Source organism: Lactuca saligna, chromosome 8 (genome assembly GCF_052625555.1).
Source record: "Lactuca saligna cultivar CGN05327 chromosome 8, ASM5262555v1, whole genome shotgun sequence".
Lineage (NCBI taxonomy): Eukaryota > Viridiplantae > Streptophyta > Magnoliopsida > Asterales > Asteraceae > Lactuca > Lactuca saligna.
In genome coordinates, this window is record NC_136424.1 from 66,143,166 (window position 1) to 66,157,386 (window position 14,221).

A 14,221-nucleotide genomic window follows, 5' to 3' on the forward strand; every position below is an offset into this window, starting at 1 on the left:
TCACTACTTGTATCCAACTATTCAAGGTCTATTAAAACAGGTCAATCCGGTTTAACCAGTTCAACATAAGCGGTCGAACCGCGGTTTAGGGAAAACCCGACCGGTTCGATCCGGTTCGTATTTTTACAAAAAAACGGTCTCAGTTGACCCGTCTTTTACCCCGGGTCACGGTCCAACCGGTTGAACCGGCCGGATCGACCCGGGTTTTAAAACATTGTCAAAAAGAAAAATAGCAATTTTGGAGTTTACAAGATGGATAGGCAAATAATGTGAAGAATACAAGGCACCAACAACCTTCAGATTTGTTGTCCTTATCTAAACCTGAGAAGAATCATATACAATTAACGTACATTTTTAAATGATTATGTTAAACTTGTTATTTGATTCAAATCAAAGTCTAATATTGCTTCTGTTCAAAATGCTTTTTTTTATTGCCGGCAAGAAGTTGGATCTATGACATTTTCTATACCTAACTAAAGAAAATGATGTAATATGCATATAAATAATTGGGAAAGATAAATGGTCAAAGTTTCATGTCAAACCATAGATGATATTACTTTTATTTATCCGTAAGATTTATGATAGTTGGGAGGCTAGGGATTGACCAAAGGGAAAACATACTTCACTTATGATGGAGTAAAAACAAACAAATTAAACGTAAAATTTGGAATAATTGGCTTACTATTACACTCAATATTTTTGTTGGAGTGATTATCTTGTAGTGGAATTATGGTTCCTTCTATTATGTGCGATGCAGTGGAGACCATTAAACATATTTTTACAAGTTGTCCTCACATGATTGACATTTGGATTAGGATAGCTATTTAGTGGGGTTTATCTCTTCCGGTTCATCTTTCGGTGCAGTTGTTAATCAACTGGTCAGAAAATATCAATTTTCGTAAAGGGCAAATGAAGGTTTTTTATGTGGTAATTATCACTTTTTTCTGCTGCTTATGGAATTTTCGTAATACTTTAATTTTTGGGACGGTTCCACCAAAGAAATCGATTCTTTTTTATAAGGTCGTTGAGAAGTTTTTCTTTTGGATTTCTAATAGATGTAGTAAGTAAATTTACATTGAAGTGAGTGGCTTCATAACCCATCTTTAGCTTCTTCTAAGATGTAATTTCTTGCTAGCTTCATGCTAGTTTTTATTTTTTAACAAAATTATGTCGTTCCGTAAAAAACAAAAATTAAACTTAAAATCAGAAATTAACATGATATGAGCCTTCGCGATTCCTAACTTGAAGTGAAGAGACCCATAATTGCATTTTTAGCAATTAGTATAGACAATCAAAACTTCTATCTAACTTTACTTTATTTATTTTTTTCTATTACAAACACCGTACTTCATAAATTAACATGATATGAGCCTTCGTGATAATTCTCAACCCAACTCAAAACTAGATTGATCTGTGTAAAGATTTCTGACTCGTCAACTTACCAACTCATGTGTTTAATATATATATATATATATATATATATATATATATATATATATATATATATATATATATATATATATATATATATATATAATCTAATTTCTTCTGTATTCGTAATATTTCGTATCATTGTATTCCATCTATATCTGTATGTGTCTAGTCTGTGTTTATGGTGCCCTAATCAAAAAAGAAAAAAACACATGTTGTAATTTTTAGATGTTCACGAGTCACGAATGAAGAACACATACATTTTGTATGAATGTTTTCATTTTTCAGTTTTATTTGGATGTAAATGACCGTATGAAATTATTGTTAATTTTTTTTATGTTAATTATTTTATGACTTTATGTTGAAAAACCTTTATTTTTGAAAATGCATTGCTTATTTATTTAACGGGTGATATGTGTTGGGTTCGACCCACAAACTTGTGAACCCGTGAACCCATATAACTAAACGAATTATATGAGATAAGTTGGGTTGAGGTTTCGAACCCACCGACCATTGCCCGCCAACCCGTCAATCCGTCAATTTAAACTCAACTAAATTGTCAGGCCTAACTGATTATAACATTTATCATTTAGTTATAAAACAATTTAGGCTAGGGAAATCTGCAATATATATATATATATATATATATATATATATATATATATATATATATATATATATATATATATATATATATATATATATATATATATATATATATATATATATATATAATTGCTCTATCGAAAAAAAAGTCATCCTATTTTTTTTTTCTTTTTTCATTTTAACCAATGGAACAACTCAATTTTCAAGTTACTGCAAAGAATAGCATGTTTTGATGGTTAAATTGTAAACAAAATATCAATGATGGTTTTTTTTTTTTTTTTTTTTTTTGTAAATATTCCAATATATATATATATATATTTCAATGCATAATTATTTTTACCTCAACTCTTATATATTTTAAGATTAAGAGGCTGTTTGAAATTTCATTTTGAACCTCAAAAGGATTTTTAGGCAAAATAACTTATTAACTTATGGTGGTGAGAAAATGAGTTTTTAAAAAATATTTGGATTAACTTTCAAAGGGATTTTTAGGCAAATTAACTTATTAACTTATGGTGGTGAGAAAATGAGTTTTTTAAAAAGTGTTTGGATTAATTTTTGTGGTGAGAAAAATCAATAGATTATTTTTTAAAAAGTGTTTATCTTAACTTATATATGTTTTACGGGATATTTGACTTTTGCAAACCAAAAGTTATAAGAAGTTTTAAAAAGTTAGAAATCCAAAATTATTATTATTATTATTATTATTATTATTATTATTATTATTATTATTATTATTTTGTCGAAACACCCTCTAAATTATAATTTATTTTTGTTGAAACAACCATTATAATTTGTTTGATTTTTAATATATGATAATAAAAAAATTATACTTCTATTTAATCAAATATAAAAAAAAAAAAAATATTTTTATGAAATGTATATGTCACTTTTTGATGATGAAACTAAATAAAAATTTGATATGAAATATGCATCCACATATCAAGTACTTGGTTGAAAACAGTGCATTAATTCATCCATATATCGATAGAGAATATGCAAAACAGTCTTTTTCGCATGAAATAGAAGCTTTATTATTGTGATAACTTAGCAATAAGTATTCTTAATATATATATATATATATATATATATATATATATATATATATATATATATATATATATATATATATATATATATAGGTTACAATATACCACTTTGATACCAATATGCCTACCATTTTAAAAATCCAAACAATAAACGTCATCCAATCTTCTTTTTCTCTTCGAATTTCATAATGATTACTAATGTCAATAGTAGTTTCATAATTATGTAAAAACATATTTATGAAACCACCAAAAAATTTCATCTACATGTTAAATGTATTTTTGATACACACAAACCCACATTAAGAATTTTCAACAAAATACTTGGTATTTGAATGTATTTCGTATCAAAATTTGATTTAGTTTCATCATAAAAAACTGATGGTACATTTCATAACAATATATTTTTACATATTAATTGGCTTTTATATTTTATTAAATAGTAGTATAATTTAAAAAAATGTATTTATCTATTATCATATACTAAAAATCAAACAAATTGTAATGATTGTTTCAACAACAAAAAAAAAGATTATAATTTAATCTTAAAATATATAAAAGTTAAGGTTAAAAATTAGATGCATTGAAAAAAATACTTATATTTTAGCCTACTAAGAAAATAGTCGTCATTGATATTTTGTTTATAATTTAACCATCAAACATTTTATTGTTTGCAGTAACCTGCAAATTGAGTCAAATTGCAAGTAATAATTGGTTCTGGTAATTAAGTTGAAAAAAGAAATAAATAAAAAATAAATCAAAGATGATTTTTTCGTAAATAAATCGAAAATATAAAAAATCTTTTGCAGCTTTCCCTTTACACTATTACAATAAAGATCAAAAAATATATTCAAAGTACAATATTATATATGGGGTGTTCGGCAAAAATAACTGGTAACGGGTAGCTTATAGCGGGAAGTGGGTAACATTTTGTTAAACACTACGTTAAATAGCATTTGGATCTAAAGCTTTTTGTTTAAATTAAACACTAGAGGCTTGTAGTCAATGTTTTAAAAAGCGGTTTGAACCGGCCGATCGAACCGGTTGGAACGCAAACCGGGGGAGAGAGCAGTTCAACTATCATCAGTTTTACATTGATTTCTTAACCGGGTTGAACCGGCCAGTTTTTAGCAAAAAACCGGTTGAACCGGATAAAATAAACCGGTTAAACCGAATAAAAACATATGAAAAAAAACAATTTACATAAATAAACTTTGGTGATTATTTTTTCATATCAATTTAGTTTCTCTAAATAAAAATATATGGTAAATATTATAAAGTTTTTTGATGTATTTGTATTCATTTAAAACTATATTTCGTTACAGTGTTATACTTTATTTTCTTTTTGATGTATATAGATTGATATAAACACTAAAACTTATGGTTATGCGTTATTTTAATGTATTTAGATTCATCTACAACTTATTTTTATGTGTATTTTTAATGTTTGAATATGTAAACATCAAATTCATGGTTTATATATGTATGTATGTATAGGAAAATAAAAAAATAAAAACATAAAAATTATAGAAACCGGTTGACCTGGCGGTCGAACCGGTCACCGGTCACCATACCGGTTCAACTAAAAAACCGGGTTTTAAAACATTGTTTGTAGTGTCAAACAATGTTTTCTGTTTAAAATAGAATGCTTTATCAAACGCTATAAGCTCTCAAACGCTCATAAACGCTTCGTGCGGAACACGCCAAAATGTCTTGAAAATGTTTTCTTTGAAAGTAAGGGATAATGACTTGAAAGGGTAACAAACTTTCGACTTTTGTCACATTTAGTCACTAAACTTTTTTTCGTTATCTATTTGCCATTGAACTATTGAAACTGTTCACATTTTACCCTTATGACCGGCTATTGCCGGTCATAAGGGTAAAATGTGAACAGTTTCAATAGTTCAATGGCAAATAGATAACGAAAAAAAGTTTAGTAACTAAATGTGACAAAAGTCAAAAGTTTGTTTCCCTCTAAAAAGTTCAATGACTAAATGTAAACAAACTTCCTCTTGTATTATGTTTTAGCAAATTATTTATTTTTGTTAAATTGTAGCAACATTTGTTGATGAAGAAATCTATGAAATAAAAAAATAAAAAAAAAATAAATAAATAAAAAAAACCCTAAAAATATATTTAAAAAAACAAAAAAAACCGAAACCAAAATACAAAACCAATGGTTTGACATTTTCCAAAATAAAAAATCAAAATTTCCAATCTAATTTTGGTTTTACAAAAAAAATGAACCATTCTTACTGATGTGAATTATGACCATTGGTTTGGCATGCGAAATTTGTGACATCCCATGAATATGTAGTTACAATATTGTCTGAACTCGTAATTCATAGTAAGGGGTTAGAGTATCATCGCATGAATACGTAGTTACAACATCGCCTGAACTCGTAATTCATCACCTACAGGTTATGGGCCTGCTGGTGTTTCCACTGTGTTGTCTAGAATAGTCTGTGATCGCAATCTATACTCTGGTAGATGACTACATCGCCACATTGCTGGTTAAGGTTATGGTATCTCCTTTCATCCTACATCACATATTCATCATCATCTATATACCTAATTATCGTCACATTTCTATCATCACATATCTCTCATCATTTTATTTCATCACACACCAACTATTTCATCTACCCATGTTTCATCCGCAACATATTTGTAGATATAAAATAAATATACCGTTTAAATCTTTTAAAACATGTATAAAATCGTTCATCCAACATAGACACCAAGTATTCAAATAATATGCACACATAACACTTAATTTATATAAAATACTTCATATCTATGTGTAAGATGAAAGTAACTATATCTACCATAAAAATCCCATAAATGCTTCCTAACTTCGAACCCTAAGGTTTACTCTACCAAAGTTTCATATTCTCGGCTCTCTGAACCTAGAAGGGTCCAGATCCATCACACCAAAGTGCCTTTAAATGTGGCTAGGGTTCTCACTTATGGGAAAGGTAGTGGTAATTGAAGGCCATAAGTGCCTTTAAATATGGCTCGGGCCCAAAGATTTAGGGTTTCTGCCAACAGCGCAGACTCGTCAAGTCGCCTCACCGACTTGTCGAGTCCATTCATTAATCCGAGTCATTAGTCGCGACCTTACTCGACGAGTTGAGGCGTCAACTCGTTGAGTCTCTCTTCTTAACTCAAAAGAAAAATACTTAAATTATGATACCTGGAAATCCGGATGTTGCATTTTGTTTTTTTATTTCATAGATTTCTTCATCAACAAATGTTGCTACAATTAAACAAAAATAAATAATTTTGCTAAAACATAATACAATAGGAAGTTTGTTCACATTTAGTCATTGAACTTTTTAGAGGGAAACAAACTTTCGATTTTGTTCACATTTAGTCACTAAACTTTTTTTCGTTATCTATTTGCCACTAAACTATTGAAATTGTTCACATTTTACCCTTATGAACGGTAACAGCCGGTCATAAAGGTAAAATGTGAACAGTTTCAATAGTTTAATGGCAAATGGATAACAAAAAAATGTTTAGTGACTAAACGTGACAAAAGTCGAAAGTTCGTTACCCTTTTAAGTCATTATCCCTGAAAGTAAAGTGTTGTAAAAGAAAAGAAAATTAAAAGATGGATAATACACAAATATATTAAATACATTTTTTTTCTCTTTAGCCAAAATTAGAACGATGAAGTGATAGCATTACCTAATTTTTAGAATATTTTAAGTTCGATGCATCTCTCTCTCTCTCTCTCTCTCTCTCTCTCTCTCTCTCTCTCTCTCTCTCTCTCTCTCTCTCTTAAATGTGATATTTTAGTTGAAACCACTAACAAATATCAATATAAAACTATTTGGCAGTTGGGATATGAAGATCCAACTAATAAAAAAAAAACAACAAAATCAGACCACTTCACTAACCACTGGTATCAAGTAGAAGAATCTTGGTCATATACTCGATGCTAAAAGTCAACTACTTTCAAAACCTTCTAAAACAAAGCGAACAATATGTGGAGGCAAATCAATGAACCAACAACTACAACTATGCAATTAATATTTCTTTTGTAGAATACAAAATTTGTGTCTCGAAGGTTGTAATTTTATATAAGGTGCAACAAGATGACATCTATACAGTATACGACGGTATTCGTTTATGCAAAACATAAGATGTCAACAAAGTTAGAATTTAGAAACGACAAACACATAAATGAATAATGATTAAAAAAAAAGCAAAAAATATTGTGGTTAACAAGATTATGATACTAGTGCTACTTCAACAGGGGAATTATAGAGTTTTATTGGTTTCGTAATAATATTTATAATCATATCGAAAAGAAATCATATTCCACAATTCTAATAACAAAATATTTCTTTCTTGCCAATATTTTCAGGGGATAATGATTTAAAAGGGTAATATATTATTCAATTTCTACACATTTTGTTACTGAATTTATTTTTTGTTCACATTTTACTCATTTAATTTGTTAAACTGTACACATTCAGTCCTTATGACCGGTTATTTCAGGTTAACTGGTAAAAATATCTTAATAGGGTAATATATTTCTCATTTTGTACATTTTTAGTTCTTAATATTTTTGTACACATTTAGTCCTTAATTTTTTTTTGTTGCAAATAGTTTATTTTTGTTTTTGTATTCATTCAACAATTATGAATATTTTCTTTAAGTTTTTCTAATAACATTTTACATGGAACAATCATTAATGAGGAGTTTTAGGCTTTTGATGTTTATGTCCTTCGCGATCTTAACGATCTTTATATCTATGCGTTTGTATTTTAGTTTACTACAACTTTCGTTTATATTACTTCCGTTAAAAAGTAATATATTTTTTAATTACGATCTTTATATCCATACGTTTTTTATGAATGCATGTATGGATGTTTTTTTATAAAATCGTAAGTAAAAATATATTATATTTTAACACGAGTAATCTTAACGAAAGTTATAGCAGACTTAAAAACGAACATGTAGATATAAATATCGTTAAAATCAGACATCGTATGAAGAAATTACGACGTACGGAATACAAAACCTAAGTCAAACCATAAGACATGTGCAACCAAGCAATCGAGGCCGCGATGAAAATGAACATCAACAGCCCCAAATACCTCATCAATCAGGGACAGACACAGGATTGGTGTTGCCAATAAGTAGAAAAAAAAAATCAAAAAATATTCACTGTGTACAGAAAAAGCAGGGGTTGTTGGTGCCACTGCGGGCACCCAAAGAGAATCGTCACTGTCATCAATGATAATCTCATGTTAGATGTCGTGGAAAAAACCATAAATAAATCATTCATAAGAACTGAATTTGTACAAAAACAAAAAATGACTTATTTTGAAACAAAAAAAAATATTAAGGACTAAATATGTAGAAAAATATTAAGGACTAAATTTGTACAAAATGAGAAATATATTACCCAAATAAATCATTTTTCCCGGCTAACCTAGAGTAACCGGTCATAAGGACTGGATATGTACAGTTTAACAAGTTGAAGGGGTAAATGTGGACGAAAAAAAAACTCAATGACCATATGTGTACAAATCGAAAAATATATTACCATTTTAAGTCATTATCTCTATTTTCAAGCCAAGTCATACAAAGATGATAAAACGGTGAACTCCATGAGATAGGAGACAATGAAATAATTTCTCATTGAGAAGCAGCAACACAACATGCTAAAAATAGAATTTCGTAATATATATGACGGCTTCGAAGTTTAAAAGGAAATGTGTATATACGATTACGATATATGATGGCTTCGAAGTTATAAAAGGAAACGTGTAATAATTCTTATTATTATGGTAAAGATACAAATGTTTTGTACAAAGAACTACAAGCAAATCACACATTAAAATACAAGAGATGAAGACCAGAGAAAAGGTAAGAAGGAAATTAGGGAAGGGAATTAAGGAAATAAATCAACGAGAAAAAAATATATATATATCCTTCTTTACTCCCCCTTAAGTTGAGGCATGTAAATTTTAAATGCCAGCGTACGGAAGTGTTGAGCTCTGAGTGGTTTGGTCAGGATGTCAGCGATTTGCATTTTGGTAGATATCTCCATGGGTTGTATTTCATTGGATTCGACACGTTCTTTAATGAATTAGCAATCCATTTCAACGTGTTTGGTGCGTTCACGAAATACGGGATTGTTGGCAATATTACGGGCTGCCTGATTATCACAAAATAGTTGTGCCAGTCCCAAGCTAGTCACGCCAATTTCAGCTAGCAGCCACCGAACCCACAAAATCTCGCTTACGGTAGATCCCATACCCTATATTTAGTTTCGGCAGATGAGCGCGAAACGACGGATTGTTTCTTGGATTTCCACGAAATGGGAGACCCTCCTAATAGCAAGACATACCCGGTTCTAGATCTTCTAGTGACGGGGCACCCAAGCCAATCTGAGTCACACTATCTGGTGAGATTAGTGCCACCTTCTTTAATGAAGAGTATTCCCCGCCCTGGTGTCATTTTTAGATACTGAAGTACTCTAGAAGCCGTAGACCAGTGACCTTCTCTTGGATCACTAACGAATTGGCTAAGGGCATTTACAGCGTAAGAAATGTCGGGACGAGTAACTTGCAAGTACATGAGTTTTCCAATTAATCTACGATATTGGTTGGCGTCCACTCGTTGATCGTCATCACATTTGTCTAGTTTCAAGTTTTGCTCCATGGGAAAGGTACTTGGACAGCATCCCATCATCCTAGTTTCTTCTAAGATGTCAAGCGTGTATTTGCATTGACTCAACACCATCCCTTGTTTTGTTCGTGCCACCTCAACCCCAAGAAAGAATTTTAATGGCCCGAGGTCCTTGATGCTAAACTGATCATCAATGAATTGTTTAATGGCATGGATTTTTTCTAAGTTATCTCCCACAAGGATAACATCGTCGACGTATATAAGAGCGGCAACAAATACACCCCCTTCTTTGAACAAAAATAACGAGTGATCCACCTTAGATTGCTTGAAATCGTAACTTTGTATGGAGGTGGTGAACTTTTGGTACCAGTTCCTCGATGCTTGCTTGAGCCCATAAAGATATTTCTTAAGTTTGCAAACACGATTATCATTTGGCTTCTCGAACCCTTATGGAATCTTCATGTAAACTTCCTCGTGTAAGTCGCCATGAAGGAATGCGTTGTCAATATCGAGTTGGTGAGCATGCCATTCTCTTTTGATGGCATCGAAAAGAAGTGATCGGACGGTGACCAACTTAGCAACTGGTGTGAAAGTGTCATGAAAGTCGACCCCTTCCATTTGGGTGAAGCCTTTAGCTATGAACCGAGACTTGTATCTTTCTATTTCTCCATTTGGTTTGAATTTTATTTTGTATACCAACTTCGAATCTATGGCACGTTTTCCTTTTGGTAGATCCTCAAGCGTCCATGTTCCATTAGTTTCGAGGGCTTGTATTTCTTTCTTCATGTCCTCTACCCATTTAGGGTCCTGAACAGCTTGTTTGAAATGTTTAGGCTCATTATTTGAAGTAATGGCCGTCAGGAAAGCTTTATGTGAGTCGGTAAATTTATCATAGGAAACATAGTGTGTTGGAGGATGTACCGTCAAGGGCTCGTGATTGGAAGTGGGTGATGAGTGTTCTTGATTTAAAAATGGGGGAAGCTCTACTTCGTAATTAATCTTCGAATCTTGCCGGTCTGCTTCGATTTCTTCATAACCTGGGTTGTTCGTAATTGGGATGCTCGGAAGCTAGCTCATTTATTTCTTCGGCCAAATTGTCATAATTGGGATCCTCTTGTGTGATGTCATAAATATTGTTATTTTGGGCCTGTGTTTTGTGATTTTCATTTTGAGCCATTGTTTGGTGAATGACTTCATTGACTATTTGCTCACCAATATTACTCTTGTTAGCCTTGTCAGCGGAAGACTCATCAATTCTTTCTTCATCAACTTGCATGTATTCCCACTTATTTGAAAAAACAAAGATTTCTTCCTTTTCAGATTTGGTTTTGTGATAAGAGAAGATTTCTTCAAAAAACTTGACGTCACGAGATACGACCATCATTTTGTGTTGAGGGTCGTATATTTTGTAGCCCTTGGTATAGTGAGGATAGCCTAAAAAAACGTCGGGTCTCCCCGTTTCTTCGAACTTGTCGCCCGTCGTATAAGTGTTCCTATAATACGCTAAACAACTAAAAACTTTCATATATTCGTATTCGGGTTTTCGGTTGTATAGTATCTCATAGGGTGTTTTGTTTTCGATGACCTCAGACGGCAATCGATTTATGATGTACGTGGTGGTGAGAACGCACTCCCCGCAAAAACGTGTGGGAAGATTCGCGTCAAATTTCAAGGCCCGTGCGGTCTCTAAGAGATGTCGATGTTTTCGTTCAACAATGCCATTTTCTTGTGGCGTGTGTGGACAAGTAGTCTCTAACAAAATGCCATTTTGGCATAAAAATCATGCATATCGTTAGATACGAACTCTCATCCGTTGTCGCATCAAACATTCTTTATGTTTCTTCGAAATTGGGTTTGCATCATCTTGTGAAATTCAAGCAAACAAGTCCTAGCCTGGCGCTTGTGCTTTATGAGAAAACCCCATACGGCTCGGCTAAAATTGTCAACAATCATCAAGAAGTAATTGACGTGCGTAAAGGATGGTGTGCGGTACTTTCCCCACACGTCACAATGTATAAGGTCAAAACAAGCACTAGTTTTAGTGGTACTAATAGGAAATGACAATCTAGCAAATTTTTCTTTAACACAAGAATTGCAAATATCCATAGAGTTCAAAGAAACATTTTTAATAAAACCAACATGAAAAAGTTTTGAAATGGACGTGTGTCCTAGCCTCTTATGCTACATCCCAACCGTGCTCACCATTGCTTGCCTTTTTGTTTCTTTCATCCCCATTTTGTATAAGCCTTCATCACTCTTACCCATTCCAATCAAGAACTTTGTGGTCAAATCGTGCCTTACAAAGAAGGTTGGAAAAAATGTCACAACACATTGCAAATCCTTAGACAATTTACCAACTGACAAAAGATTGTAGTTAAAACTGTGAACATGGAGAGCATTTTAAATGGTGGCCCCATTGGGAAGGTCGTGATCTCCCCTCCCTTCTACGGGTATGGCTGCTCCGTTTGGTATAATGACCGGTGCCTTGTAGTTTCCTTTTGTAATATTTTAAGCAGTGAATATTTGTGGGTTATGTGATCTTTAGCTCCTGAGTCAACAACCCACGATTTTTCACGAGATAACTCACCTGCCATGTTTGCGATCGAAGCATTTTCTTCCTTCTTTGTTCCTTTTTTGTTCCTTCTTTGTTACCAAACAGTTTTAGAAACTGTTTATATTGTTCCTCGCTCAACCCGGTTATAGGACTTGAATCTCCTTCCATACATGCAACTTTCAGTTTGTTTTGTTTGCCCTTACCTGGCCACCAATCTGGGTAATCGATGCGTTTAAAGCACCCACCCTTATTGTGTATGTCTTTTCCACAAAAGTCACGGTGTTCAATTCCGTCACCACTGTTCCGTTTTGGGTCTCTTCGCTAGTTCTTGTCTTGTCTTTTAGTGTGTTCTTGCTTACCGAGAACAAGAGCTTGGAAAGTGGTGGTGTTCTGGTTCGGCTACATACCACCAGAAACAACCCTTTGTTGTTCATCATCTGCGACAAGATGGTAGGCTATGCCAATGGTGGGTATTGGTTGCATTGCTAGAATTTGGGTTCGTATGGTTCCAAAATCAGAATCCAGACCCAACAAGAACTCGTATAACTTTTCTTTATCTTTGATTTCTGCAAGTTTCTTTCCAAGGTTGCAGGTACAACCTTCACAGCCGCATGATGATGTCGGTAAAACCGATTGAATTTCATCCCATAACTCACGTAATTTCATGTAGTAGGCTGAGACCGATAGCCCATCTTGCCTGATAGAACTCAGGAATTTCTTCAATTCATACGCCCGTGGTGCACTTTCTTTTCCAAATCGTTCCTTTAAATTGGCCCAGATTTCTTGAGATATTGAGGCGTATTTGACACTTGTTCGTATTTCTTTCTCCATTGTAGTGTTTAGCCATCCTTTGATCATGGCATCACACCACATCCAAGCCATGTAATCGGCTACATATGGTTCCGATTTCTTGATTGACCCATTAATGAAGCCAACTTTGTTCTTGGCAAACAAGAAATTTAGCATTTCTTGTGACCAACCGAGATAATTTTCGTCGATAAGCACATCATTGGCGTGCAACTGCCTTAGGTAATCTGAAGCATGAATATAGTAAGGAGAATTGTGGTTAGAATCATGGTGGGAACCGCCGTCTTCATTTTTCTTTCCACCATCTCTGTTACCTACCATGGTGGTTGTTTATTTTCTTTGGACAAAGGTCTGATATGTGTATTTTTGCTAAACCTGCTCTGATATCATAATAATTCTTATTATTATGGTAAAGATACAAATTTTTTGTACAAAAAACTACAAGCAAATCACACATTTAAATACAGGAGAGGAAGCCCAGAGAAAAGGTAAGAAGGAAATTAGGGAAGTGAATTAAGGAATGAAATCAGCGAGAAAAAAAACATATCCTTCTTTAATGTGTATATACGAAGGGATGTATTTTTGAAATTGCGGTCAAATTATACAAGTCAAAATCAAATACAAGATAACATTAAGGTGTCGTTTGTTTTTTCGAATTAAAAATGCAATGGCAGAACTAGTATGTTGGTAGGGGTAACACGTTCCCTCAATTACTCCTTATATGTATTGAAAAATTGAATTTTTAGATATATATTAGAAGGTGTGCACACTTGAAATCAAATGTGCTTCTATGGAGGTTAAACTAAAAGTCAATCATTTAGTAGCCCATTAATGTAACATCTGAATTTCCAAGTGCTATATTTTATAATTTATTTTTGGAGTTAAGAGAGGGACTCGACGAGTTGACGCCTAGACTCGTCGAGTAGGATCATGATTCACTGACTGGTTAATAAAGGGTCTCGACGAGTCGGTAAGGGTGGACTCGACGAGTCCGTGCTGACGACTAAAACCCTAAATCCCCGGGCATGTGCCCTATTTAAAGGACCTTATAGCTCTCATTTGCGGCTACCAATCCAGAGAGAGATACCCTATTGATCTTGAGCGAGTTGTGAGAGAATTTGAGCCT

General features: G+C 32.8%; 1 protein-coding gene across 1 annotated transcript; it reads right to left on the bottom strand.

The window, feature by feature from the left end:
• Positions 1 to 12,687: 12,687 nt before the first annotated feature.
• LOC145009713 (uncharacterized) lies at positions 12,688 to 13,416 on the bottom strand. Its single transcript, XM_078968354.1, has one exon. It carries the CDS (start codon positions 13,414 to 13,416, stop codon positions 12,688 to 12,690), a length of 729 nt encoding a protein of 242 aa, XP_078824480.1.
• Positions 13,417 to 14,221: the final 805 nt, after the last annotated feature.